The 25,608-nt window shown below is 43.7% G+C and overlaps 1 protein-coding gene across 5 annotated transcripts in view; it reads left to right on the top strand.

The window, feature by feature from the left end:
• Positions 1-25,608, top strand: part of TBC1D1 (TBC1 domain family member 1) — a 225,515-nt gene that overhangs the window by 112,523 nt on the left and 87,384 nt on the right. For all 5 annotated transcript variants that reach the window (XM_047855658.1, XM_047855657.1, XM_047855656.1 and 2 more), the window contains 7 exons: positions 403-507; positions 1,487-1,619; positions 7,428-7,519; positions 13,770-13,880; positions 19,695-19,823; positions 21,244-21,330; positions 24,975-25,255. In XM_047855658.1, the coding sequence (XP_047711614.1) occupies positions 403-507; positions 1,487-1,619; positions 7,428-7,519; positions 13,770-13,880; positions 19,695-19,823; positions 21,244-21,330; positions 24,975-25,255 (938 nt within the window). The remainder of the gene's footprint in view (positions 1-402; positions 508-1,486; positions 1,620-7,427; positions 7,520-13,769; positions 13,881-19,694; positions 19,824-21,243; positions 21,331-24,974; positions 25,256-25,608) is intronic.

Raw genomic sequence — 25,608 nt, 5'->3', positions numbered from 1 at the left:
AAAAAGCAGAACTAGACCCAAATATGCAGAGAACAAACTGATGATTGCCAGAGGGGAGAGGAGTCGGGGATACAGGCTTTCGGTTGTGGAATACATAAGTCCCAGGCATGGAAGGTACAGCTTAGGGAGTATAGTCAGGGGTATCCTAATCGCACTGGATGGTGACAGATGGTAGCTACACTGGTGGTTAGCATAGCATAACATGCAGACTGATCCAATTCCTTTATCGTACACCTGACACTAACGTTTGGTATCAACTGTGCTTCAGAAAATCTGAGAAACTAATTTTATAGTGCTCCGGTCAGTCAGACTGTGCTGTGTCAGTCTTAAGTTGCCCTCTGACAGTTGTGCGTCTTGTGGATACAGCTCAATGTTCCTTCCTCTTTTCCCTGCCTTCAACAGGGTATTAGACACGTGGACCATTTCGGGTTTATCTGCCGAGAGGCTTCAGGGGGCGGAGGCTTTCATTTCGTCTGTTACGTGTTTCAGTGCACAAATGAGGCTCTGGTAAGTGCAACTGAGAGGTCTCCCCTGGAAACCTTATTCATGTGGAATTTCAACCTCACTGATTTTTTTCTTCCCTTAGCAAACCATATAGCTTCATCAGTGTGTCATTATTTGGCTTCAGTTATTCATCATGACTATTCAACAATTAGCTAGTATACATACAAGACTTATTTGGGCATGTGTCTTCAATTTTCATTGTTTTTGTGGAATCTGCTCACTTTGCCCTCTGGCCCAGCGTTAAAAAATGTCATTTTGGATTTTTGGTCCAGAGGAGTTGGCTTTTTTGTCAGTATTTAATTTATGGTTTTAGTTTTTACCTTAGCTCATTTAAGCGTTTTGAACATCTAGGTAGTGTTTTTAAGACTATAATCCTAGCAGATATTACGATAATGACTATGTTTGTCAGTGATTAGTGGTCCCCCCCAAATCTTCAAATAGTCTTTGCAGAGTCCTGAAATCTCAACCCACTCATCTTTTTTTTTAAGTTATTTATTTATTTTGAGTTTATTTATTATTTTTTAAGTTATGTCTTTATTTATTCATCCATTCATCCTTCCATCCATCCATCTATACCTTCCTCCCCGCAGAGGAGGAGCAGAGAAAGAGAGAATCCCAAGCAAGCTCTGCAGTGTCATTACAGAACCTGACGTGAGGCTCCAAATCACAAACTATGAGATCATGCCCTGAGCCAATTCAGAGGCTTAACCAACTGAGCCACCCAGGCACCCCTCAGCCCCACTCATCTTTTTGTTGTTGTTGTTTATTTTTGAGAGAGAGCGTGAACAGGGGAGGGGCAGAGGGAGAGACAAAATCTGTAGCAGGCTCCAGGTTGTCAGCGCAGAGCCTGATGTGGGGCTTGAACCTACAAACTGTGAGATCATGACCTGAGCCAAAGTCCGACGCTCAACCGACTGTGCCACCCAGGGGCCCCAGCTCCACTCATCTTAAATGGGCTTTTTGTTATCTTCTCTCTGATCAGGTTGATGAGATTATGATGACCCTGAAGCAGGCTTTCACTGTGGCTGCGGTGCAGCAGACGGCTAAAACACCTGCCCAGCTGTGTGAGGGCTGCCCCTTGCAGGGCCTGCACAAGCTGTGTGAGCGGATAGAGGGTGAGTAGGGGCCCCCTTCAAGCCTTAACATTTCGGGACTTAAAGGTCCCAGGAAAACCTTAGGCAATCTGCATTCCTTGAAAGGTTCTGCCTGAGGCTCATGTTAGTTACAGGGATTACAGGTGAACTGTCAGTATGCTGAGGGTGTCTTCTGTACTGTGCTAGGTGCTCAGGATTTGAAGATAAACATCCACGCCCCTGTCTACCATCGCCCCTCTAAGGGGCTGAGTAGAGAGCCAGAAGCTGCCTACCGGCTGCATGGCATTTATCAAGGTTGTGCGTGATCAGCCCTATTGGCTGCTATGAAGAGATCTAGTTAAGATATGAGCTGAAGAATTTCCACCGAGTGTTTCAATTACAAGGTCATCAGTAACCTCTGCCAGAACAGTTTTCATGGAGTGAAGGGGGCAGAAGGAGGGTTGCAGCTGAGCTGAAGGGAAAGAGTAAAAAGGACTGAGTGTGGACGATAGTTTCTAGAAATTTGGTGTCAGGAGAAACTGTGGTAAATGTTACCATTTGCAGCTGATATTTGTTGAGCATTTAAGGTGTGCCAGGCACTGTGCGAGGTGCTGTAACTTGCACTGTTACCAATTTGATCTTTAGCGCATTGTGGGAGGAAAGGGGATTGGTCATATGCACATTTTAGGGGGAAGTAAATCAAGAATGAGTGAAGTGTAGGGGTAAACTAGTGTGTGAGTCCAGGAGTCCTCCTGCGAGGGAAAGCCCTCCCTGTTGCCTGCCCCTCAGCTGCACCCCAGGAGAAGACTGTGCCGGGGGCGGGGAGGGGGGGGTGTAGGGGGGAGAGCTAGCTGACCCAGCTTTGTGCAGCTGGGGAGGTTTCAGCACATCCAGAGCCACAAGGGCCAGGTGGGTCAGAGTGGAACAGATGAGACCCTTCCTGAACGAGAGAGGGAATCTTCCTTAGGTGGGAAGAGAGATGCTCCATTTCTGGGCCTGCGGTGAGGGGGAGGCCAGGGGCAGAGAACAAGGTAAGCCTGTGATGATGATCCTCTGAGGGAACCTGCCATTGAAGTGGTTCATTTCCCCTCTGTCCTTGCTTTTGCATTTTTTTTCCATTTATAGGAGGATTTCTAAAACTTTGTGTGCGATTCTGAGGGGAGTCACAGGATTTAAACGGCCTATGTTTTTGTAAGCATCAAAACAGATGTGATAATTTCCTATGTCTCTAGAATACTTCTTTGTTTTATTTTTATTTTTAAGAGAGAGCATGATCCGGGGAAAAGGGGCAGAGGGGGGGAGAGAGAGAATCCCAAGCAGGCTCCACACTCAGCGCAGAGCCTGACGCGGGGCTTGATCCCACAACGCTGGGATCATGACCTGAGCCGAAATCAAGCATCAGACACTCAACCGACTGAGCCACCCAGGCGCCCCTAGAATACTCCTAATAAGCGTTACTTGTGTAGAGAAGAACACAATTGCTATTTGGATTTCATTTCCCTTTTTGCATAATTGTGGTGAAAGTACATGTGATATAAAACTGACCATTTTAGCCTTTTTAAAGTGTACAGTTCAGTGGCATTGAGTAGATCCACGTTGTTATGTGGTCATTGCCGACTTCGGTGTCTGGAGCTTTGTAATCTTTCCAAGTGGAGAATTAACTGAAGTGTAACTCCCTCTGCCCCTCCCCTGGTCCCTGGCCACCACCACTCTAATTCTGTCTCTGTGAATGTGATGGTCCTAGTGCGTCATCTAAGTGGACTCATGCTTCCTTTGGCGACTGGCTTACTTAGCATAACGTCTCCTAGGTTTATTCACGTTGCAGCGTGTGTCAGGATTTTATATCATTTTAAGGCTGACTAGTAATACATTTTGTGTTTATACCACATTTATCTATTCATCTGTCCATAGACGTTTGAGTTGTTTTCACCTTTTGGCTGTTGTGAGTGATGTTGCTCTCAAGTTGGTGTGCAAGTATCTGTTCATGTTCCTGCTTTCAATTCTTTTGGGAGTATACCCATATGTGGAATTGCTGGATCATATGGTAATTACACATTTAATTTTTTGAGGAACCACTGTTATATTTTCCACAGTGGCTGCACCATCGTGCACTCCCATTAGTAGTGCACAGGGTTCCAGTTTCTGCACATCCTTGCCCACGCGTGTTACTTTCTTTAGGATAACCATCCAGTGGGTGTGAAGTGGTATTTGACTTCCCTTTTTAATTTTTTTTTTCAACGTTTTTATTTATTTTTGGGACAGAGAGAGACAGAGCATGAATGGGGGAGGGGCAGAGAGAGAGGGAGACACAGAATCGGAAACAGGCTCCAGGCTCCGAGCCATCAGCCCAGAGCCTGATGCGGGGCTCGAACTCACGGACCGCGAGATCGTGACCTGGCTGAAGTCGGACGCTTAACCGACTGCGCCACCCAGGCGCCCCTTGACTTCCCTTTTTAAGTGAGATGGATTGACAGTTATCATCTTAAGTTTCAAAGATTCGTTTACAGACATTATAGTGCTCTTTAAAATAAATCAAAATGATTAATATTTTCAACTGTGCTTTCCTAGTTGCTACTGTTTGCTGACATTATGCAAAATAGAGCTGGAAATGAGAAAAGTTCTGCTTTACCTAGAGATCTCATCTGAAAGGATCCCTAGCCCTTCCCTTAGTGGTTGTCAAGATAAGGTAAACGATGACAGAAATGTCCCTTGAGAGCTTATTAAGAAGCCAACAAGGACTCTGGCCCTGAAGATAAAGCAGACCGAGATCTGCAGGAGCTGGAAGGATTCCAGAGTTCCACCTGATAAATCTTTCTGTGGTCTGGCCTAGCTTTCAGAAAGTGAGAGCTGAAAAGTTCCGTCAAGGTGGGGATTTTGCTGCTGTAGTGTTGGAATTATTATTTAATTCGTCTTTTTTACCTGATAAAATCCAAGCAAAGCAGAGGGCTCTCCTCATGTAAAAACATCCTCAGTAGCACAGGTAGAAGGCTGGGAGGCTGTGTAGTGCCCACCCTGATGGGAAGCATTTCTTAAGTATAGATGACACAGTGTTACAGGCATCCTTAGGCGGGAGATGCTTTTAGGAACACTTGGAAGCCCGTGCTTTTTGCTATATTGTGTTCCTAATAAGTAGAATGAAGCGGTTTATTAAAGCTCCTTGTAGGTTCCCGTAAGAGTAGTTCTCATAGGAAGTCAGGCTCTGGCCGAGCACTCTGTTCACGGACCAGTGACGTGGCCACAAGAAGAAGGACTTAAAAGGCTGCTTTCTTGATCGGTTGAAATCGTCAGTCTGTGCCCCGGGATTTCGACAAGAATACGTACGCTGTGCACACCAACCACGGCGGACGCGCCGCTCACGTCGTGTAAGTGGGTCTGGGTTGGAAGTCCGCACAAGTCCTAGTGGTGCGGATCTAGCATTTTGTGCATTTTAAAGTTGAGCGGAGCGTTTTGGGAATTGCTAGACTGAATTGTATGTTCACCGAAAAGGAAAAAAGGTTGAACTGAGGTTTTCCTTTGCTGTCCAGGTTTGCCTCTGGCAAAGCAAAGTCATTCATCAGACCTCCCTTAATAAGAGCCTTTTCTGCGTCAGCAGTGTGAAGGTGGCCTCACTAACAACCAGGCGGGGGGGATCGTAGCTTTCGAATGCCCTGGACTCTGGTTCCCTGTTTCTGTGTTGTTCCTCGTGTCCCTTTTCCCCGGTAAAGCCTTGTAGCATCGTGTCGAGGGTGCCACGTTCGTGCTGCTGGAACCACCCGGGGCAGCGCAAGGTGTTGAGAAGCCCTGTGGAAAGTGTGCTGTGAACATGGGGTAGACAGCCAGGCACTGCGGCCTGCGTGTGTGAGAAACCTCACCTCTGGTTTGATGTGGGGCATGCACTGAGGCATCCTGGAGGCAAGGATAAAACTTGTTAAGGCATCTCTTCATACCTGCCGAATGTGAATAGTCTGTGTTGCTGCCCAGTTGTTAGAAGTGTGGACTTAGTCTCTCATATAATTAGTTGAATTCTTCGTGGAGCCCAGGGGTTCCCTCTGCGTGTGAGTGTCTCATCGGACAAGCCACGTTTTTCCAAAATAGGATGCTTACATTGTGTCCAAGGCCTGCAGGGAGGGCTTTTGGTTAGTGATGACTGCTTATTTTACTCCTAAGTTTAAATACCGTTTTGATTGAACATTTAAGTAGTTACAGCACAGTAAAAGCATCTCTGTGTTTTCAGCTTGCCGGAAGAACACCTGAATTGTGCCCTGACGAAACCCATCTGTCTTTTCTATACTCTCACCTTCCTCTGAATTCACTTTGGTATCGAAGCTACTTGTGTGTCAAGCGACTTGACTCTTTGGGCAAAGGGAGGCAGTGGAGAGTTTGAAGAGTTGCTCGTGGAGGCAAAAAACATGGTTCAGACTCTAACTCTGTCCCCGACCTAGCTGATGGCCCAGGGCAAAATACTGGACTTTCCTGTGCCTCAGTTTCTTCATTTATGCATTGAGATTACTAAACATGGTACCCACTTCAGGGAGTATTTTGAGGAAGGTGATACATGTAATGTTGAGCATAGTGGCATGGCAATCACTTAAGAAACCTTGGCTTTTATTTTTAGACTGTTTTCTTGGCAGAAAAAGGGGGGGTGGTGTTGCTGGGAGGAAGGACATCCTGGAAGCTGAGAGAGCCGCTGCAGTTTGAGGAACAGCTTCCACCAGAGCTGTTAGCAGGGAGGCGGTGGGGGAGGGGGAGTGGTGGGGGGGGAGGGGTTCTGTGTCCAGCTGCAGTCGGGGGGGGAGGGAGGGCAGCTACTAATTGGCCTCCTGACTTTTGACAAGTCGCCTAGCTCCTCTAGACCTCAGCAGATGCCTCTTAAAACAGAAGCTTGATTTCTGACGTTTCAGAGGTGTCCTCTCCCAGCCATCCTTAGCTGTGTAGATGCATTCACAGTGTTCTCCGGAGTGCGTGGCCTTGGCCGGGCACCTGCCGGGTGCCCAGCCTCAGGAGGAGGGGAGAGAGTTGCAGCAGGTGGGTGAGGCGAGGGCTGCCCTTGGAATCAAAGTAACGGGCGGCAGTTCTTCCACGGTGGTTAGGTCAGCCTGTTTCCAGATCTTCTCAGCATGTGTGACATTGATCTCTGGCACCAAGAAAAGGCAAAATAGACTCTAAGCCATGTATGTGTGGAGAAAGCACTTTGTGAAGTATCAGATTCTCACTGGCACTGAAATTGTGACTTTGTCACTTTTCCTCCTAATCCTCTGTGATGGTCATCTGATGGCCTTACAACTGTTACTAAGGCAGTGGTGATAAAATGAAAATTGTTAGCCACATGAATAATCCATTTTATTGGGAAGGAGTCTACCAAGGAAGAGGAAAATGTTTCACACGGACCGTAGTTGTTTTCCCTTGAGAAGAATCATCAGGGTTTATGTATAATTACTCACAAGAATTTATTTTCTGAGGACAAGGTTCTGATTGTGTGAGGTGTGTTAACATGGTCTGGTGGAGAAAAAAGTAATTTGGAACCACACAGATGCAAGGTAGAATCCAACGTGGTGGTCTTGGGAAATCACATAAGCCTCTGGGTCTCGGTTTTCTTAACTGTACAGTGGGGATAACTAAGTCCTCTTCACGGATTGTTCCAGTGTTACATAATACGGGCCTAATGTTTACGACAGTGCCTGGCACATGAGGGCTCAGCTAAAAAATGTCTGTTGTCCCATCAGCGTCATTAACATTGTTACCAAGTAGAATGTCTGTAAAATGTCAAAAGCTTGAAGTAGGTGGGTCAGAACATAAAGAGCTCGAGTATGGAAGTTTTACTCTGCCTTAGAACTTGTACTTAGAGTGTTTTCTTGTATCTCTTCTTAATAGGAATGAATTCTTCCAAAACCAAACTAGAACTCCAGAAACACCTGACGACGTTGACTAATCAGGAGCAAGCAACTATTTTTGAGGAGGTTCAGGTAAAGTACCAGTTTTTCATTTCTAGACTGAAGGAAAAGGTTAAGCAGCTTACCTGAGAGATGTTACTTATGAAAAATCGCAAACCAGAGCTGTCACAGCTCTGAGGAAGTGGCCCTGAGTTCCTCTTGCTTTAAAGTTAAGCCCCACTCAGAGGTGGGGGATGGGGTGGGAGCTAGGGAGGGGGGTGGGGGCAGGTCAGATGGCAGACTGACACCAGGTCTTGGTTTCCACAGTGAATGCAACTAACCCAGAAAGAGGACTCCCTTAAAAATATTTTAGAATAAAGAAAGGAAATTCTAGAGTGGAAAGAGCCTCAGCCCAGGAGACAGAAGACCTGGACTTTGGTCCCCAAGCTCTACAAGAGTTTCTCTGCTCTACAGGAAACTCCTGCCAGCCCCTTCCTGCTCGGGGTTTCAGCCCCGAAGTGTGGGAGTCGGCAGAGACAGTATTTTGTACGTGAACTTGGTCATTAACCGTTCCTCCCCTCTTACTCAGTGTTGGACACAAATTTAGATGATGTTATCTCCTTAGAGCTATATATCAAACCTAACTGTAAAAAAAAAAAAATGCAAAAAAAGCCAGCTCGTCAGTTTTCTGTTAAACCTGGAAACTTGCTCTTGTCCTTGCGCGTAGATGCGGCGTCTCTCCGGGAAACCGTGCTGTGTGTGCTGGCATGCCCGTAGTGTGTTCGTTCTGAATCTTTAATGAGCTCATCAAAAATTTCCTGTCTGCTTTAGCTGAGGGGCATTTTCAATGGTTTCCTGGCACTTTTGTAGGGAGGAAGGCACATCAGAACAAAGGATAAATATTTTTGTGTGGGGAGCAGAGTGAAAGGGCCTTGCAGAGCAGTCAGTAAACCAATCCAGAAGGCCCGTAGCTCTGGGTTCCAGGTTCTGTCTGTCTCCACACTGGCTGCAGGACTCCACCCACCAGGCCCATGATCTGTTTTCTGTCAGAGTGAAGAGTTAGAAGACTGTCTTTTTCTCTTTAATCCCATTAGAATTCTCTTCATCACCCTTGTTCTCCCGTGGTAGGATTGGCACGTGTTTGTAGAAGGAAAGTACGAGAAGGTTATTTACTTTCATAAATAGCTTAGAATGTAATTTTCACAATTTCCACTTGCCTTTAAATTTTGTTTTCTTTTGAATCGACTTGAGACATGCCATTTTTTTTTTAAATGTTTGTTTTTGAGAGAGAAACTGAATGGGGGGTGGGGGAGGGAGAGAGGGACAGAGGATCTGCTATGTCAGTGCAGAGCCTGACGTGGGGCTTGAACTTCTGCACCGTGAAATCATGACCTGAGCTGAAGTCTGACGCTTAACTGACTAAGCCACCCAGGTGCCCCCTTGTTTTTACGTAAAGGGTCTTTAGAGTTCTGAGTACACAGTACTCAGAAAAACTTAGTGTGATTTGTACTTGGAATTCATAATGGACAGTTTGCTTCCGATTGTTAATGCATTTACAGTGGAAGCCAGGCCTTTTCCTCTGGTGTTGGTCCATCCGCTTGCTGGTCTGGTGCTATCAAAGCCACTTCAGGGAATGTCTTTGCAGCAAGCTTAGAAGATGCACATTCCTCCCCCAATGTGAGTTTTATTTGTTATTTAGACAGCACCATGTAGCACTTTATTACCTGTGCTGATTCATCTGACCAAAAACAGTGCGATTAACCAGCATAGGTAATAAAATATTGTCCAGCAATGAGAAATTCCTAATGGATGTGATTCTGAGATTCTCTTTGGCCCGTGTCAGTTTTTAGACACCCAGTACATACAGAAAAGAGATTTTAGAGACGAGTGGAGACAAGGTTTATTTATTTTTAAAAATGCCTGTAATTAATATCTTGGGGCCCCCATGTGTTGTTCTAGAAGGCTCTGTAAGTTGATTAGCTTAAAGACCAAAGGAAGGTCACTGTTGTGAAAAGCCAGCTCTTACTATGTCCTCCATCGTCATAAGTGTGGCTTTTCCTTGAATGATACAAATTTGACATGGATCTCTTCCTCCTATGGCCTGAAGGTTTCATTGAATTATTTCCAATGACCATTCTTGATTCTGAAATGACATTTTATAAACCAAGTCATTGATTTCTTTTTAGGTAGCAGTGCCGGCTAATGTGTTTGAAAATCGTACATTTCAGAACGATCATAACAAAAAAGGTGGCTTTTCAATGTCAGGATCGTATGGTTAATACGTTCCTTTGTACCGTCTTTCCTGGAGGGTAATTTTGTTTCTGAAGAATTCTCCAAGGGCAAATTTTCGTAAGACAAGTGGAATTACGATTGAAATTAGTGGCACATGATTATGTAGTTGTTAAAGCATACATAATCAGTGTTTTTGTAAATAAATGCTTAATGCAAAGAAAGAAGTGCAGAGCACACAGGACATGAAGAGCAAGCCGTCAGTGATGGCCGTGATGCAGGAGATGGTCGCTGCTGCAGGGAGCTGACCATGAGCGCGCTGAGAGAGCTTTGTGCCCCCTGAGTGTGCTGGCCCGTTAACCCTTTGTAAGAAGACTCATGACACGGAGAGCCACTTTTTAATTTATGAGCTCATGAAACAGGTCGTATAATTTTCCCGCATATCTTCCTGAGCTGGGGGCGGGGGGGCCCATGGGGTCTTGCCGTCTTCCCATGCTGCCCTGCTGCTGGCTGAGTGAGCCGGATCAGGCAGTCCCCCAGAGGGCTTTCAAGACGACGTAGGGCAAGGAAGGGAAGTGCCTCAAAAGCCCAAGTCTTCTCATCTGAGTGAGTGTATTTCAGGGAGTGGCCGAGTTAATGCTGAGTAGGTAAGTCGAGTAGGTTCCTACTCAGAGATGTCAGTAATGGATTAAAGAACATGATTTTTCACAAGTTTTAAAGAGGAATGGAAGAACTTTTTCTCACTTTGTAAAGAATATCAACTTCTTTGGATTTTCCACGGCTTTAAAATGATTTCATTTAAGATTTGATTATAACTTTATGAAAAGATGTCAGAATGTAGCGTCCCAAGTGAGCACTACCATTTTAAGGAGTACCCTCAGAAGACCACAGACTTTCTCAGCATCGTGGTGTTCATTAGTGAGTGTTGGAAATTCAGTGACTTTTACCACCAGTTCATAGGCCCTCTCGTAGAAATAAGGTCAAGAAGCATGTAGCAGAATTGGCTTGGTTATTTTTGACAGTCAGTTGTTTTGTATTTAATGAAATATAACTGTAGAAAAACACAAATCGGTGGTGTGTGTACTTCAGTGACTTGTGCTACGATGAATACACCTGTGCAGCCGGCACCAGGATGAAGACATAGAGCGTTTCCAGCCCCTCAGAATCCCCCCTGAGTATTGTCCCCAGGTACCTACTGTCCTCACTTCTGAGGACAAAGTGATGTCATCCGGCTCAAGTCCCCGTCATTTTCCTCAGGCTTGTCTCTCTGACTAATGAAGTTTGGTAAAATTAAATCACCTGTGGAAAGTAATGATTTGCCACGGTGGAGGGTGGTGAAGTCACATGAGAGGTATTAAGGAGCAGGCACCTTGCTAATCATTTTCACTCAGTAGAAGAGTAGCCCATGATCATGTTTCAATTATTTTAAGGAAGGACTTATTTCTTGACCTTGTAGGGCATCGTGAACAGTGGCTTCCCTCTGTGGTGGTTAACGAGCCCCGGGACGCAGTCTCCGGTCCTTGGTTTCAGTTTTTAATGGGCAGTGACTGTGTTTGTACATTGTGCTCAGCTGTCTCATGTTCTGTCCCTTTGAACAAATTCTTGTGTATTTTGAGGGAAAAAAGTTTCCTTCTTACTCATTTTTAAGCCTTTATTGATACTTTTGATATAAGCTATTGCACAGAATTTCTCTAAGAAAAATACACTTTTTCTTGTTGAGAACAGCTTCAAATATTTAACCAAAGATATGGAAGAAGAAATGGTTCTACTTCTTGGCTGTCTGTTCAGAGGCTTCTCATAATTCCTGTCTGCTCCTCTTTCGTGGACTTTTTCTAAAAAAAAAAATAAGACTTTATTATTATTATTATTATTTATTATTATTATTATTATTTTGTTGCAGCAGTTTTAGTTTTATAGAAGAAGTGGGTAGAAAATATTGAGTTCCCATATGACCCCTCACACCCCAGCCCTACCCCCAGGCCAGTTTTCCCTGTTGTTAATATCTTGTCCTAGTGTGGTACATTTGTTAATACTGATTGGTCCATATGGATACATTATTATTAACTGAAGTCCTTAGTTGACATGACGGTTAACTTTTAGTGTTGTTACGTTCTGTGCATTCTAACAAATGTATAATAGCATGTATCCATCATTATAGGGTTATACAGAATTGTTTTTCACCACCCTAGAAATCCTCTGCTCCATCGGTTCATTCCTGCCCCCCCTCCAGTCCCCAGGCATCCACTGATCTTTGGCTGCCTCCATGGTTTTGCCTTACCCAGAATGTCATCCAGTTGTAGTTATACGGTGTGCTGGAGATTGGCTTTCACGTAACAACATGCATTTAAAGTTCCTCCGTGTTTTTTCATGGCTCCATAGCTCTTTTTATTTTAGTGCTGAATAGTGTTCCATTTTATGGATGTATCACACTTTGTTTATTCACTGTTGAAGGACATCTGGGTTGCTTGTAAGTTTCGGCAGTAATAAATAAAGCTGCTATAAACATTGGTGTGCAGGTTTTAGTGTGGGCATAAATTTTCATCTCGTTTGGGTAAATACTAAGCAGTGTGATTTGCTGGATTGCATGGTAAGAACATGCTTAGTTTTTTATGGGAAGCTGTCGAACTGGTTCGCAGAGTGGCTGTATCATTTTGCCTTCCCACTGGCAATCAATGAGTTCCTCTTGCGTCCTGGGCTTATGGACCATGGGTCATCTTCTTGGGGTATAAAGTTGGGATTGTGGTGCTTGACCGTGCCTTTCCTGTGGTGAAGATCTGATGGAACTTTCTTTGGAGAAATCCAGTTGATTCGTAAAACATGTACAACTTCATAACATGAAGGTTCATGACTTGGAATTGAGATTGAGAGCATCTGTTCTAGCTTCCAAGGTATTTAATCCTTAAATCTGAAATTTGAAAGAACAGGAAGTCCTCAGTGAAAACAACCCCTTCTAATCATTTGCTATCTTTTCCTTGAGTTACAGGAACAACTTATCATTTTAAATGATCTTTTTCTTAAGAGGGAGTACCAGAAGGTCTGGGTTAGTGTTACCTTTGCTTCTAAAAGCTATGGCACAAAGGGTAAAAACATTGTTTCTCGGTTAAATTGGGGAGGAGTTTGCCAAGAGTGTAGCTGACCCAGACTGGATGCTTGTATGTTTGATTCATGTATTACACCCCAACTTTGTTTTGAAGGGCAGGCTAGAAGTTTGGGATGGAGGGAGAGAGGAGGAGCGGGAAAATGGATAATCGTCGTTATGAAAAATACATATTTTCAAGGTTTATAGACTAGATGCTTTGTGTGTCTTCAGAGTAAGTCAGGTTTTTCTTCATATTCAGAGAAACAAATACACTAAATTAGATGGTCTTTAAAAACTGAACACAGATATCTCAGATCCAGAGAATTTGGGACCTTGGAGTTTATTTTGTGCATAATCTTCATTTGAACAGATGAGGAAGCTAATCACTTGCCTGTGGTCACACTTCTAGGCAGTACCTAGAACCTGCATATCCTGATTTCTAGTCCGATATGCTTTGCTACTACCTATATGAAGAATTAAAGGTGTAGGGAGAACGTTCTTAAAAAAGAAAGGGGAAAAAGAAATCCATGCCATGAAATACTGTGTACAAGTTCACACCTTGTTGGGCTTGCAAGAAGTGATTCACGGTGAACATCACATTTGATGCATATGGAACCATGACCCTGGATACAGTTGCTGTTTTCCTTTCCAGTTCCCTAACCATGAAAGTTTATGAACATGTAGCCCTTATGGCTCCGACCTCTGGATGTTTACACAGTTTTTACTCTTTTCTTGTTTTCAAGACTATTTATTTCTTAAATATTTCCACTGTGCCTCTGTCCGATGTGAAATAATTATTTTCGGTATGAGGACATCAGAGGTCAAAAGTGAATCGGGCTCACTGGCTCCATTGTTCTTTTTAGGAAGTGTCTCCCTGTCTAGCTTAGGATCATTGGTGCCCCCTGGTGAGATGATTGGGTAAAAGCATCCATTGATGGATGGGAGGAAGCTGTTTCTATTTTCAAAGGCATGGTTTAGCAGTTTTGTTAACAGTTAAAAATAAATGTGATATATTGTTTGTTTTTTTTTTTTAAGAAATTGCGACCAAGGAATGAGCAGCGAGAGAATGAATTGATTATTTCTTTCCTGAGGTGTTTATATGAAGAGAAACAAAAAGTTCACACCCATGTTGGGGAGATAAAGCAGGTATGGCTTTTTTTTTTTCCTCTTCTTTTAATTTTACCAGGATGCTGTGTAAAACAAAATCTTGAGGTTTTTTCTCACGTTCTGAAACTTTTTTTCTCCCTGTATCTTATTTTTATTTCTTGCACATATGAGGGAAATTTGGGAATACTGAGACCGTGCTTAGAGGAGGTGTCGGCTTCGTGGTGGGAGTGGGGCAGGCGCCTCCACAGGAGGGCTGGTGTAGAGCTTCCGGGATGAAATTTAAGAGTAGGTACTGCTACAACAGGCTACTTGACCTGCAGGGAGGGAGCCAGTCTCTGTCACCTCCCCTTTCTCCCTGGCAAAATGGGAATGACGTTGCAGGGTCGCCTTCAGAATCCTGTAAAGTCCCTGGAGGGTCTTTGTGACATAAATGCTACGTGAATGCAGGGAGAACACTTCTGACAAATTAGGTTATGACGTTAGAGACCCTGGCGTGTGTGCTCTTCAGATCTAGAACTTGCATTGATTCCATTTCATCTGAGGGAGGTCCAGAATCTGCCTGCCTTCCTCTCCTGGCCACAAGCATCGTTTAGCTTTTCTGTCTCGGGGTGCTGGGTCAGAAGCTGGGGCTTCCTGCAGGTCTCTGTCTTTGAAGCGCTCCAAGTCTGGGATTCCGTACACATGGTGCCCCAGACCATTTTCCTATGTCTTTTGGACTCTATGTAAGTCAATTCCTGATAACTGTTATAGCTTCAGATGTGCATTTTGTATTAAAGTCCCTTGTGAGCCAGAAAATCTAGAGAAAAATCACTGAAGGATGTTCAAAACATCCTTCATTTCCCAAAAGTATATTGCTTTTTAAAAAAAACAAACACTTAACCGACACGTCCGAAAGGCGCTTTAAGGCTCAGTGGCCTGCCCCCTCCCTTGCCCTCTTCCCTATGACACCCCTGCCTTTGTGGCACCCTAACTGTGATGCAGTTTCACGCGGACCCACACATGGCAGCTGTCCCCAGATTTCTACCTTCCAGTTGGCTCTGGCAATCAGGTACCTTTCCTCAGCTCACAGGGCTTACGTACAGTGTCTGACATTGTTTTTAATCTCCTCTGCCGACTGTAGCATCTCTTGGCAGGGACCCCGACACCAGTGCACTGTGCGTGTGTGTCTGGCCTTCGTGTGTTGACACTCCTCCCTTCCCAAGATGGGAAGTCTTGGGAGTTCTGTGCCCCTCCGGTTCACTCGGGTGGGCACCCAGCCTAAGCTCACAGTTAATTCTGTACTTTTTTTCAACCTATTTCTCGTCTCGCTTTCATTCCTTTTTTTTTTTTTTTTTTTTTTTTTTGGTGCCATTAATAGTTTTTCCCTAGCTTGTTCCAACAGGAAATTGATAATTTTGAAATAATTTATAACTGCTAGAGGGGAATGATGCATTTATGGTGGATGGAAAGTTTTGACCTAAGTACAGACTCATATTTAGGGAACAGAGTAGTGTCTTTTTGATTTGGGCATAGTTGAGTGCAGAGGAGACATGTAATTAATTTTATTTCCATTTGGAAACATCAGAGAATTTAATATAAAAAGCAGAACTGTCAGCACTTTGTGTAGAGGATTCTGAACATTCTGTTATCCCATGCCCTCACATCTGTGCCTGTAAAGATGTTGCCCTGATTCCCAGTTGTGGTTGGGTCTCCCCCAGACCGGACACCCTCTTGGGCTCTGAGGATCAGGCTTTTCAGAACAGCAGCTGCTTTTAGATGAATCAGATGAAGCTCTGAGATTTACCAGGACATTCCTGGTCTCTTTATGCTACGGAGTACTTTAACTACATGGATTTCATTACATTCTTGTTGCACCTAAAAATCCCCACACCCTTTGAAAACATGTCATGACTTGACCTAGAGAGGAGTAGAACCATGGCTTTGACAATGAACTTCTCTGACCACCGGTCTTCAAAAGTGGACAGAGAGAGACACTGAGCACAGGCTCAAGGCTGCACTTTGTTAGAGCCAGTGATCTGTTTGTGCTTTTCAGTGACTAAAGTGATAGTGTTGGAGAGCTGCTAGAGGAGTCGGTTCCATAAAATAGAAAACAAACTGAATGAAATTTTGTTCTTATGGAAAAAGTAGAATCAGTTTGGGCAAAGACCTGTAAAGTAATAAAGTTAGAAGGTATTGCATTTTAGTCGATGAACATATTATTTCCGCTTATATATATAGAGCTGGTGCAAAGAACTTACAGTATTCACTCATCTGACACTTAGTGAATGTTTGCCATGTACCAGACAAGGTTCTAATTTTTTGCATGAATGATTCCATTTCTTCTTCAGCTCTTTTGAGGCGGGTGGTCTAATACCGTTGTTAGGGATGGGGACGTGGGAACAGAAGTCAAGCAGCGTGTTAGGGAATGGCGGAGCCATTGTGTCTGAGGTCCAAGGACATTATCATCATCATCATGCTTTTTAGGAGCTTACCTAACAAAGTTAAATGTTCTATAAGTACTCACTGATTTGCCCGGGTCCGTTTTCCAGTAGAGTTTTTTTCTGACATTTTATTTTGAAAGATTTCAGACATGCAGGAAAGTTGAAAGAAACAGTGAACATTCACATACCCACCATCCAGATTATACCGTTTGTAGCATTTTGTAATATTTACTTTCCCGTGTGTCTATCTATTATATCACCTTGTTTTTGATGACTTTTAAAGTAAATTTCTGATATTAGTACTCTTTATTCCCAAATACCTTAGCCCGTAGCTACATTTTTAACTGTACTCAGTATTTGTTCACAAGTTGTTGGAGATTTAGATCTTGTAAGTTGCACAGATCTTGAGTGTACCATTTGTGGAGTTTTGAGGTCTTCATACATTGAGGTGGCCCAGACTCCCATCAAGGTGGATGGCAGAATGTACCCCCGGACCTCTTTTCTAGTCCTCACTACTCCTCCCTGCAGACAACCATGGTTTTGATTATTTTTACCATAGACTAATTTTGCCTGTTGTAGGACTTTAATGGATGGAATCATACAGTACGTGCTTTATTGTTTCTGGCTTCTTCCACTTCCCCTGATGTCCCTGCTCGTCATCCACGTTGTTGTGTGCGTCAGCGCTTCCCTTTCCTTCCTTGTGCCAACACGACAGCTTTTGTCCATCCTCCTTTTGACGGACGCTCAAGCCCCTTCTAGGTGCTAGTTGTGATGAATAAGGCCGCTAGTAGGTACGTTGTGGCGCCACAGGTTGGTGGGTTCTGACCTGAGAACTTAGTGTAGCCACAGAATTTTAAAACTTGGCTCCAGACTCTCGTGCACAGAGCTCGCCCATCTGTCGTGGGTTGGGCCGTGTGAGAGGACCGGCGGTGAGTCCAGGACAGGCCCCTGAGGGTCCTGTGTGGCTCCCTCCCTTTGCACTGGAGGCTGCCTCAAGTGTGGACAGGCTCCTTCTTGGTAAATGATCGCACAGGACCAGCTGTAGTGAGTCAGGCACCTGCCCGTGGTGCCTCATGTTTGGGGGGCACTTAGTCACTATTGGGTGAGGGGGTCTGTTCCCTCAGGCACGTGTTTCCCATGGGCCTGCCTGGTGCTCACTGCTCATTCACTCATTCTTCGGCGAGCAAGCATGAAGTGTCCAGAGCGTGCTGAGTATACCCTGTGAAAACACAAAGATAAGTGATGGTCTCCCCTGAGGGAAGTCCTAAGCTGGTTGTCATTCTTTTAATGCACATTCTAATTCTTACGGAAGTGAAACGCTGATGAGTAGACAAAGCCAAAAGGTAGCTCTTATCAGAACCTTTCTTTCTCATTTATGCCTCATGAAAAACGTGGCAGTCATAGGTGAATTAGGATTTCATTGTTTGAAACAAGACATGAAGTCTTTGACCAGCAAATAACTGAATAAAATAAAAAAAATGCTTGATGACATAGGAATCAGGGGAAAACAAATTAAGAGACCATCTCTATCCGCCAAGTCGGTAGAAATTAAAAAATCCCACAATACCATGTAAAAGTGAACTCTCATGTACTGGGACTATGAATTAGTACCATTTAGGGGAGAAAAATTGGACAGTATCTGGTACATGTGAAGACACACAGACGTAGAGACCCAGCAAGGTCATATTCTAAGTACTTCCCTTGCAAAACCTTTCACCTGAGTGGTAAGGAGCTCTGTTCAAGAGAGAGAAGCTCAGTCTCCTTTGTAAAAACAGAAGGGAATCTGTTTAACCACAGGAACATGAACGCATTGTGTTGTCATACGGTGAACTGCTACACTCTGACTAAAGTGAGTGAATCAAAGAACACTTGTCAACGTGGATAAATCTCAAAAACAGCTTTGAAAGAGAAAAGGTCATTATGGAAGAGTATGTACAGGATGATACATTCATGTAAAGCTTCCACTATATGTAAACCATCGTATATGTTTTATGGATACATATGTATATATAAAGTTATAAAAAATGAGTTGACGGACACCAGACTCAGGAGAGGGCTTATTTGTGCAGATGAAAAATGGAGAGTGGCTCCAGGAGGCTTCAGAGATGTCTGTCATGTTTTCTATTAGACGTAGAAAACACTAGCTAATAATCAGGATTGCTGACATTTACAGAGTATCAGGCATGTTCTGAGTGCTCTCATGTGCATTAATTCATCTAATGCTCGTGAGCACTCTGTGAGGAGAGCTCCCTGTGTGTCCTCAGTCTGCAGGTGGATGACCCGAGGGGGCAGCGGGTAATTACCTGTCCAAGGCCACAGAGCTAGGAAGCGGCAGAGGACCATCTCACCTGGGCAGAGCTCCAGAGCCCGCGCTCCTCACTCTTCTCGACACCTGCATGTTCACTTGGCCAGAGCTGGGGGTGGGGGTGGGATTTGTTGTATTAGTCTGTACACTTTGCTGCATGCTTTGAATGTGTAACAACAAAGAATGGTCGGGGTTTAGAGTATTGGAGGAGGGGCTCGTTCATGTGGTTTTCTTAAAAAAAAAAAAAAAAAATCATTGTCTAGCAGAAAGCAATCAGGCAAGACTCCATAGAGGTAGGAAGCAATTTAATGTAGAGGTTTTTTGTAGTTTTTTTTTTTTTTTTTTTAATATACCTCTTTGTTAATGAGTGACATTAAACCTCATTTAGCGGTTGGCATCCAAATGCCATTACGTTGTCAGCTTCATCTTGTGGTCAGTTAGGAGGACAAGCTTGGGCACCGAGGGAAAGGGTGACAGACACAGTTAGGAGGGAGAGAGGAAGAAGTGGAGGAGACGGAGCTCCACAGAAAGCAACGAGGGCATTAATTTAGGGTGATGGAGTGGATTCTTCAGTTGATAAAATTTATTTTGTTTCAACCTCTGAGATGCCCCCAAAGATAAATTATAATGTACTTTGAAGGGCTAATAATGGCCACCTTTGTACCAGAAACTCTGCTCAATGCTTTATATGATTTACCTGTTTTAATCTCACAACACAGCATTATGATTAGATCTTCAGGTAGGTCTGAGTTGACAGAGGATTCTAGAAACGAAGGCTAGGAGAGAGAAAGTAACTTGTACAAGGCCAGTTAGTGAGTGACACGTCTCTGATCTGACCGCAGAGCCTGAGCTCTCGAACTTTGTTAATTGAGTGGTTTCCAAGCACCTTACGTCCTTTCATTTGGAGCGGTCAGAGCAGCTCTTCGAGGCAAACTAGTTCCTGGACCTGCAGCCATGCTGTGGAGGAGCAGATGAGGGCACAGGATCAGAATCATGGCCTGGGGGCAAAAAGATGCATCCTGGAGACTTATCATTCCTTAAGGAAGGAAGGAAGGAAGGAAGGAAGGAAGGAAGGAAGGAAGGAAGCTGTAAGTGACTTACTTAACTTTTCATGGTTTCACTTTTTAGACATCACAGATTGCAGCGGAGAATATTGGAAGTGAGTTACCACCTAGTGCCGCTCGACTGAGGCTGGATATGCTGAAAAACAAAGCAAAGAGATCTTTAACAGAGTCTTTAGAAAGTATTTTGTCCCGGGTAAGTACCATAATCTCTCCTAATTTAAGTGAAAATCACTTTTAAAGAGAACATAAGATTCAGTTCTTTGCCTTTTTAAATAAAATTTTGTTTGTTTGTTTATTTATTTAGTAAGTAAGTAATTTGTACACCCAGCGTGGGGCTCAAACTTGACCCCAAGATCAAGTCACATGTTCTACCCACCGAGCCAGATAGGCGCCCCTTAAATCTTTGCTTTTGTGCCATGAGTGTTTGCTATAAAATCTAGGAGGGTAAAAGCTTTTTAATGTCTTCTCCGTCTTACAGCAATGTTACCAACACTTTTTAACTTGGTTTAGGTTAAAACCAATTCTCTTATACTCCATGGTATTTTTTGTTTCCCAAAAGGATGTTCTTCATTGGCCGGCCTCTGTGAAGGGCACAGAGTACGGTAAAGTGTGGGTCCAGTTCTCCCTAGTGCCACGAGGCACAGCCTAGAAAACCATTTACCATCGGCTGCTGCTGGTATGTGTCTGGAACTCTCTGTGGTGGGTCAGTGAACTGTGGCTCTTGGGCCAAACGCCACCCACCTCCTGTTTTTGTAAATAAAGTTTTGGAACCCAGCCACATCCATTCATTTACCTGTTTCCTTAGTTTGCTTTTGTGCAGAGTTGAGTAGTTGCCACAAAGTCTAAGATAAGAGATTTATTGTGTGGCTCTTTAAAACAGAAAAGTTTGCAGACTGCAGCTCTACAGGAAGAACGAAGTGTATGTATACACCAATGTGGGAGTTCCTTAAGAAATTACCTGCTGTGTTCCCCACCCCAACGGGTGCAGATAACCTTTCACGGCACTCCTGAGAAAGCAGAGTTTGATTTTCTTTCAACATTTCACACCATTCTGGAGCTTGCAGTATCTTACAGTTTTGTTTCTGTTTTCGTTTTTTTAATTTCATGACACAATCCATTTAAGTCATACTTGTTTTTGAAAGAAAACTGAATTTTATTTTGTTTGAAGATATTTCTGAGCACTTTGCAGCATCCTTAGAGATAATTCAAAAACATCCATTTACAAAACCAGGTGGCCACCTTTGGGAGCCCCCCAAGTAGAATGTTGTCTGATTGTCATACAGCAGGCAGGTTGTGACAGCTCGTGACTCGGGAGAGAGGTGTTGAGTGTGCTTGCTCTAGCGCTTGCTTTTCTTCACAGATTCTCTCTTCTTCCTGCCCATCGTCCCTGCCAAATGACTAATCCACGAGGTGCTCAAGAACATTTAGGTTGATGTGTTGTTAAGAAAAAAAAAAAAGACAGCAGTGTTGGTTATCTTAATGCACATATGTGCTCAGCAGCATTTCTCACTAGATGCATTTTTCCTGAGATGCTTAGCTAGACCACGCTGCTTCTAGCTGATGCCTTTGCAAAAGCCTAAGGGAGCGTAACTTGACTGCTTTTCTTTTTGTAGGGTAATAAAGCCAGAGGCCTACAGGAACATTCTGCCAGTCTGGATCTGGACAGCTCCTTGTCTAGCACGTTAAGTAACACCAGCAAAGTAAGCGCATTTCCCTCTATGTGACATGGTTCATGCTCATCTGTCACCTGCAGAGCCTACAAAGGGAATGAAGGAAGCCTCCTGTCTTTAATCATGAAAAGTTTGGTGCCTGCAGACTTCTTGGTGCAGGGGGGAGGGCTGGTCTTGCAATTCTGTAACTTAGAAGTTTCACATAACAAAGCAGATGGCCATTCTGTAAGCAAAGAAGCAAGATGACAATTTAATTTAATTTTATTTTAATCCTTTTTAGTGTTTATTTTTGAAAGAGAGGAGACAGAGTGCAGGCGGGGGAGGAGCAGAGAGAGAGGGAGACACAGAATCTGAAGCAGGCTCCAGGTCTGAGCCATCAGCACAGAGGCTGAGCGGGTCTCAAACTCACAAACCGCGAGATCAGGACATGAGCTGAAGTCGGACGCTTAATGGACTGAGCCACCCAGGCGCCCCAACAAGATGTCAATTTTAGACCGTTAAGAGATAATTTATCACAACGCAGCCAATGGACTTCTTTCCCTGTGTTGAAAATAATTGAAATTGGGAACACCTCAAGAGTGGGTCTGGGAGTTCCATGAAATATGGAACCTGAATTCCTGAACGAACTTTACCCTTGGGCTAGCTCTGTGATTATAATGAAATACTACTGTTTTCATAAATAGCTGAGCTCCACCCCTCGCGTCTGTCACCAAGCATGGCTTTGTGATAGTGAGCAAGCCTGTGGTTCTGTTCAGCAACCAACCTGTGTCTCTGTCCTTGTGTTAATTTCTTACTTTCTAGACCTTTAAGCATTTTCAGCTTTTTTAACCACCAGAAAGTGAATTTGGGGTTTGTGCTAGGGAGGCCAGCTTTCCTTCTGCTACCAGAGCTCTGACAGATGCAAATGAGAGGGAAGTTTTGTGGAGGCCAGCTCCTGACCACAGGAACTCTTAAGTTCTTCTGAGTTTCCTCCTGGGCATGTGGCTTTCAAAGTTTTTAGACCATAGCCAACAGCAAGAAACTCATTTAATGTAGCAAAATGATTCACAAACATACATACACCCTTATACCCAAAATTAAAATTTCACAAAACAATATTAGCTGTAGACAACCTGATACATAATGTTATTTTCAGTTGTTTTTTTACTTTAAAAATGTCTATTGCTTGGGACAAAAAGTCTATTACTTGAGAAACACTGCCTTGAAAGGGTGCTTCTCAGATTCTCAGGTGCACCTTTAATGGGGTTCTGGTGAAAATGCAGATTCTGATTCAGTAGACCTGTGTGGGGCCTGAGATGCTGCATTTCTGACAAGCTCCGAGGTCTGTGCACCGCTCTCCCCCCTGGGGAGCGAGGCCCTGGACACCAGTCTTCTGAATATGATTTTCTGAGTTAAAATCTAGTGGGACAGAGCATCATCTGACCTCCATCCACCACATACTGTTTCTGCCCCACAGTTTATTTCAAGTTTGGAAATGGTATGGTTTATCTGCTGTATACAGATGAGTGGGACAAAGCCCCTGCCCTGAGGAACTTATCTGGGAGATGACAGATACTCAACACCAGCATCAAGTAGAATATAGTAGGAGCCCTGAGAGTTTCGAGTAAGACAGGGTGGTTACTTAGCAGTCCCGGGAACAAGTGGAAGGGAAGTTATTTTGATCAACGGAAGCACAGAAAGCACGGGAGCAGGAGCAGTGGTTCTTTTGAATTTCATTTTCAAGTATAGGCATTCTACCTGTGGCAGTGGACAGGTAGAAGCATTCCAGACCAGTGCAAGTAAAGATAACCGTGACGTTCATGTCACTCCAGTGACTTTTCCAGGAAGTCTTATTGTTTGTTTTGTATTCTTCTCCAAAGCTCAGATCTAGGAGCACACATGTAACTTGAATTTCTAGGTAATCTTAAGAGAAACACAACTTTCAGAAGCCACCTCTTTGAGTTGTGTGTGGGAGGATCTTTATGTGTACTTCTTTACATCTTTTTTTATCCTGAGATTGAGAAACTATTGTAAAGATACTTTTTTTTTTATGTAATTGGATCTTAACCCAGAAATTAATCATCTAAGAGTTGAGGAACATCTGAGTAGCCCTTTTAGGTGTAAGATTAAGCTGAGGATTAGCTCTTTCCTGTAATTTGGAGGGATATTAATAAAAGTTGAGATGAACAGCCTTGCATAATGGAGATTGTTTGCTATGATGTATTGTCTTAGACAAAATTTTATTATTTAAAAAAAAATTTTTTTTTAACGTTTATTTATTTTTGAGACAGAAAGAGACAGAGCATGAACGGGGGAGGGTCAGAGAGAGGGAGACACAGAATCTGAAACAGGCTCCAGGCTCTGAGCTGTCAGCACAGAGCCCGATGTGGGGCTCGAACTCACGGACCGCGAGATCATGACCTGAGCCGAAGTCGGCCGCTTAACCGACTGAGCCACCCAGGTGCCCCTTAGACAAAATTTTAAATCCTTAAAAGGATCTTTGGAACTACAGGGTCTTAAAGAATGGAAAATTTCTGCCATGTTTAAAGGTAATTAATATTTCATAGTATGTTGGGAATTAAGTTTTTCCTATCTATTTCCTTGAGAATTAAATGTATATAATCTCTCCCCTCAATAAACATATATTTCTAAAAATGAAAATCTTTAGTGCCTACCGTTTGAAAGGTACGCCACTGTATATCAAGTGAACACATAGAATTTAGATTCTCCAGTCCATCATGACATGCATTCATTTCATTTTACTCTTTTCATGTTGATTTATCTCTTCTAGCAATTTCCTCAGGGGCAAACTGGCATACCTCCCCTTATTTTGCATTTTTTGACTGGAAAAGAATATATTGGCCACCAACCATGTCTTGAGTGCCGCACTAAGTGTAGGATTGCCTGAGTAGTAGTTCATCTCTTTGAAAAAGTATGAATCTTGAAAGACAATGGTATTAAAATATTGTCATGATTCCCAATAGATGTGTGAGTTACCCACTCAGTAGATCCACTGAATTCCTGGTACAGTAACTTATATTTGTATAACATTTTACAGCAAACTCTCACTTATATTATCTTGCTTACCTCTTGAAACCCAGTGAGATAAATCTTCATTCTACCCTTTTATAGATGAGAAAAATTTAGGTACAGAAAGAAGTTAAATGATTTGTCCTGAATCGTGGCAAGAAGTGCCTAAGGGGAGATTTTTCATATTGTGAGAATAATATAGGATATAGTTTTTAACCTCAGGATTACCAAGTTGAATGTCAACATTAGATCAAAATCAGAGAGCCTTAAAATGCAGGTATAAAATACACATACTCGGCAGAGATAAAGAACTTTGATTTGTTTAAACTGGGCAGACAAGTTCTACAAGACTCCACATGCTTCTTGAAAGCACAGTAGAGTCTTTTACAGGGAGACGGGATTATTTACAGCTTTGCTCACAACAGTCCCTCCCTCAGCTTGCATTGAGGCAGTCTCCCTTGTGGTCCAGCAGCCTAATAACATTTTGTCTCTGATGAGCTGGCACTTAATGAGCCTTCATTTCCTTCTATTTTTGGTGGCCTCTAGGTGGCATTATAGTCAGATGTGCTTATATATCAAAATGTTTTCCTGCCACTGGGATGAGAGGTTTGTAAGTCTCACAGATTCCCTGTGATGTGTCTGACCTGCTGTCCCCCCGCCACCAGGAGCCATCTGGGTGTGACAGAGAGGCCGTGCCCGCCTCTGACAGCTCCTTCAGGCTCCTCGGCTCCTCGGATGACCTGTCCAGTGACTCGGAGAGCCGGCCCGCTGAAGAGCCTGCCCCACTGACGCCCCAGCAGGGCTTCAGAAGGCGGGCGAACACCCTGAGTCACTTCCCTGTGCAATGCGAGGAGCCTCCAGAACCGGCACAGGGGTCTCCAGGGGTCGCCCAGAGGAAACTTACGAGGTATCACTCAGTGAGCACAGAGACGCCTCATGAACGAAAGTAAGATTTGTTTAAAAATGTAAATCTGTTTTTACAAAAATAGCTGGGGCATATCTGTTATTAACCAGGTATGTGCAGCCCAGGTATGTTTATTGGGTGAGAGAGAGACTTGAGTCAGGTTCTGCTCTTGGCTTAAAAAACCAAAGCCTGAAGGCGTGTTCTGTTCCTCCCCCACCTTCCTCCCATGGGAAACGTGTAGACGTAAGAGACCCTTATTACTTGTTCAAGTAGCAAGTACAGGGATCAGGAGGAAGCAGGTAAAAACGGAGCAGAAATGGCCCTCTAAGCGCATAGTAATCACGGCTCCAGCACCGTGAGAGGCAGGAGTACTGGAGCTTAGCTGCTGGCTGTGA

The sequence above is a fragment of the Prionailurus viverrinus genome, chromosome B1 (genome assembly GCF_022837055.1).
Source record: "Prionailurus viverrinus isolate Anna chromosome B1, UM_Priviv_1.0, whole genome shotgun sequence".
NCBI lineage: Eukaryota > Metazoa > Chordata > Mammalia > Carnivora > Felidae > Prionailurus > Prionailurus viverrinus.
The sequence above is the reverse complement of the archived record's forward strand: the minus strand, read 5'-3'. Positions and strand labels throughout refer to the sequence as shown.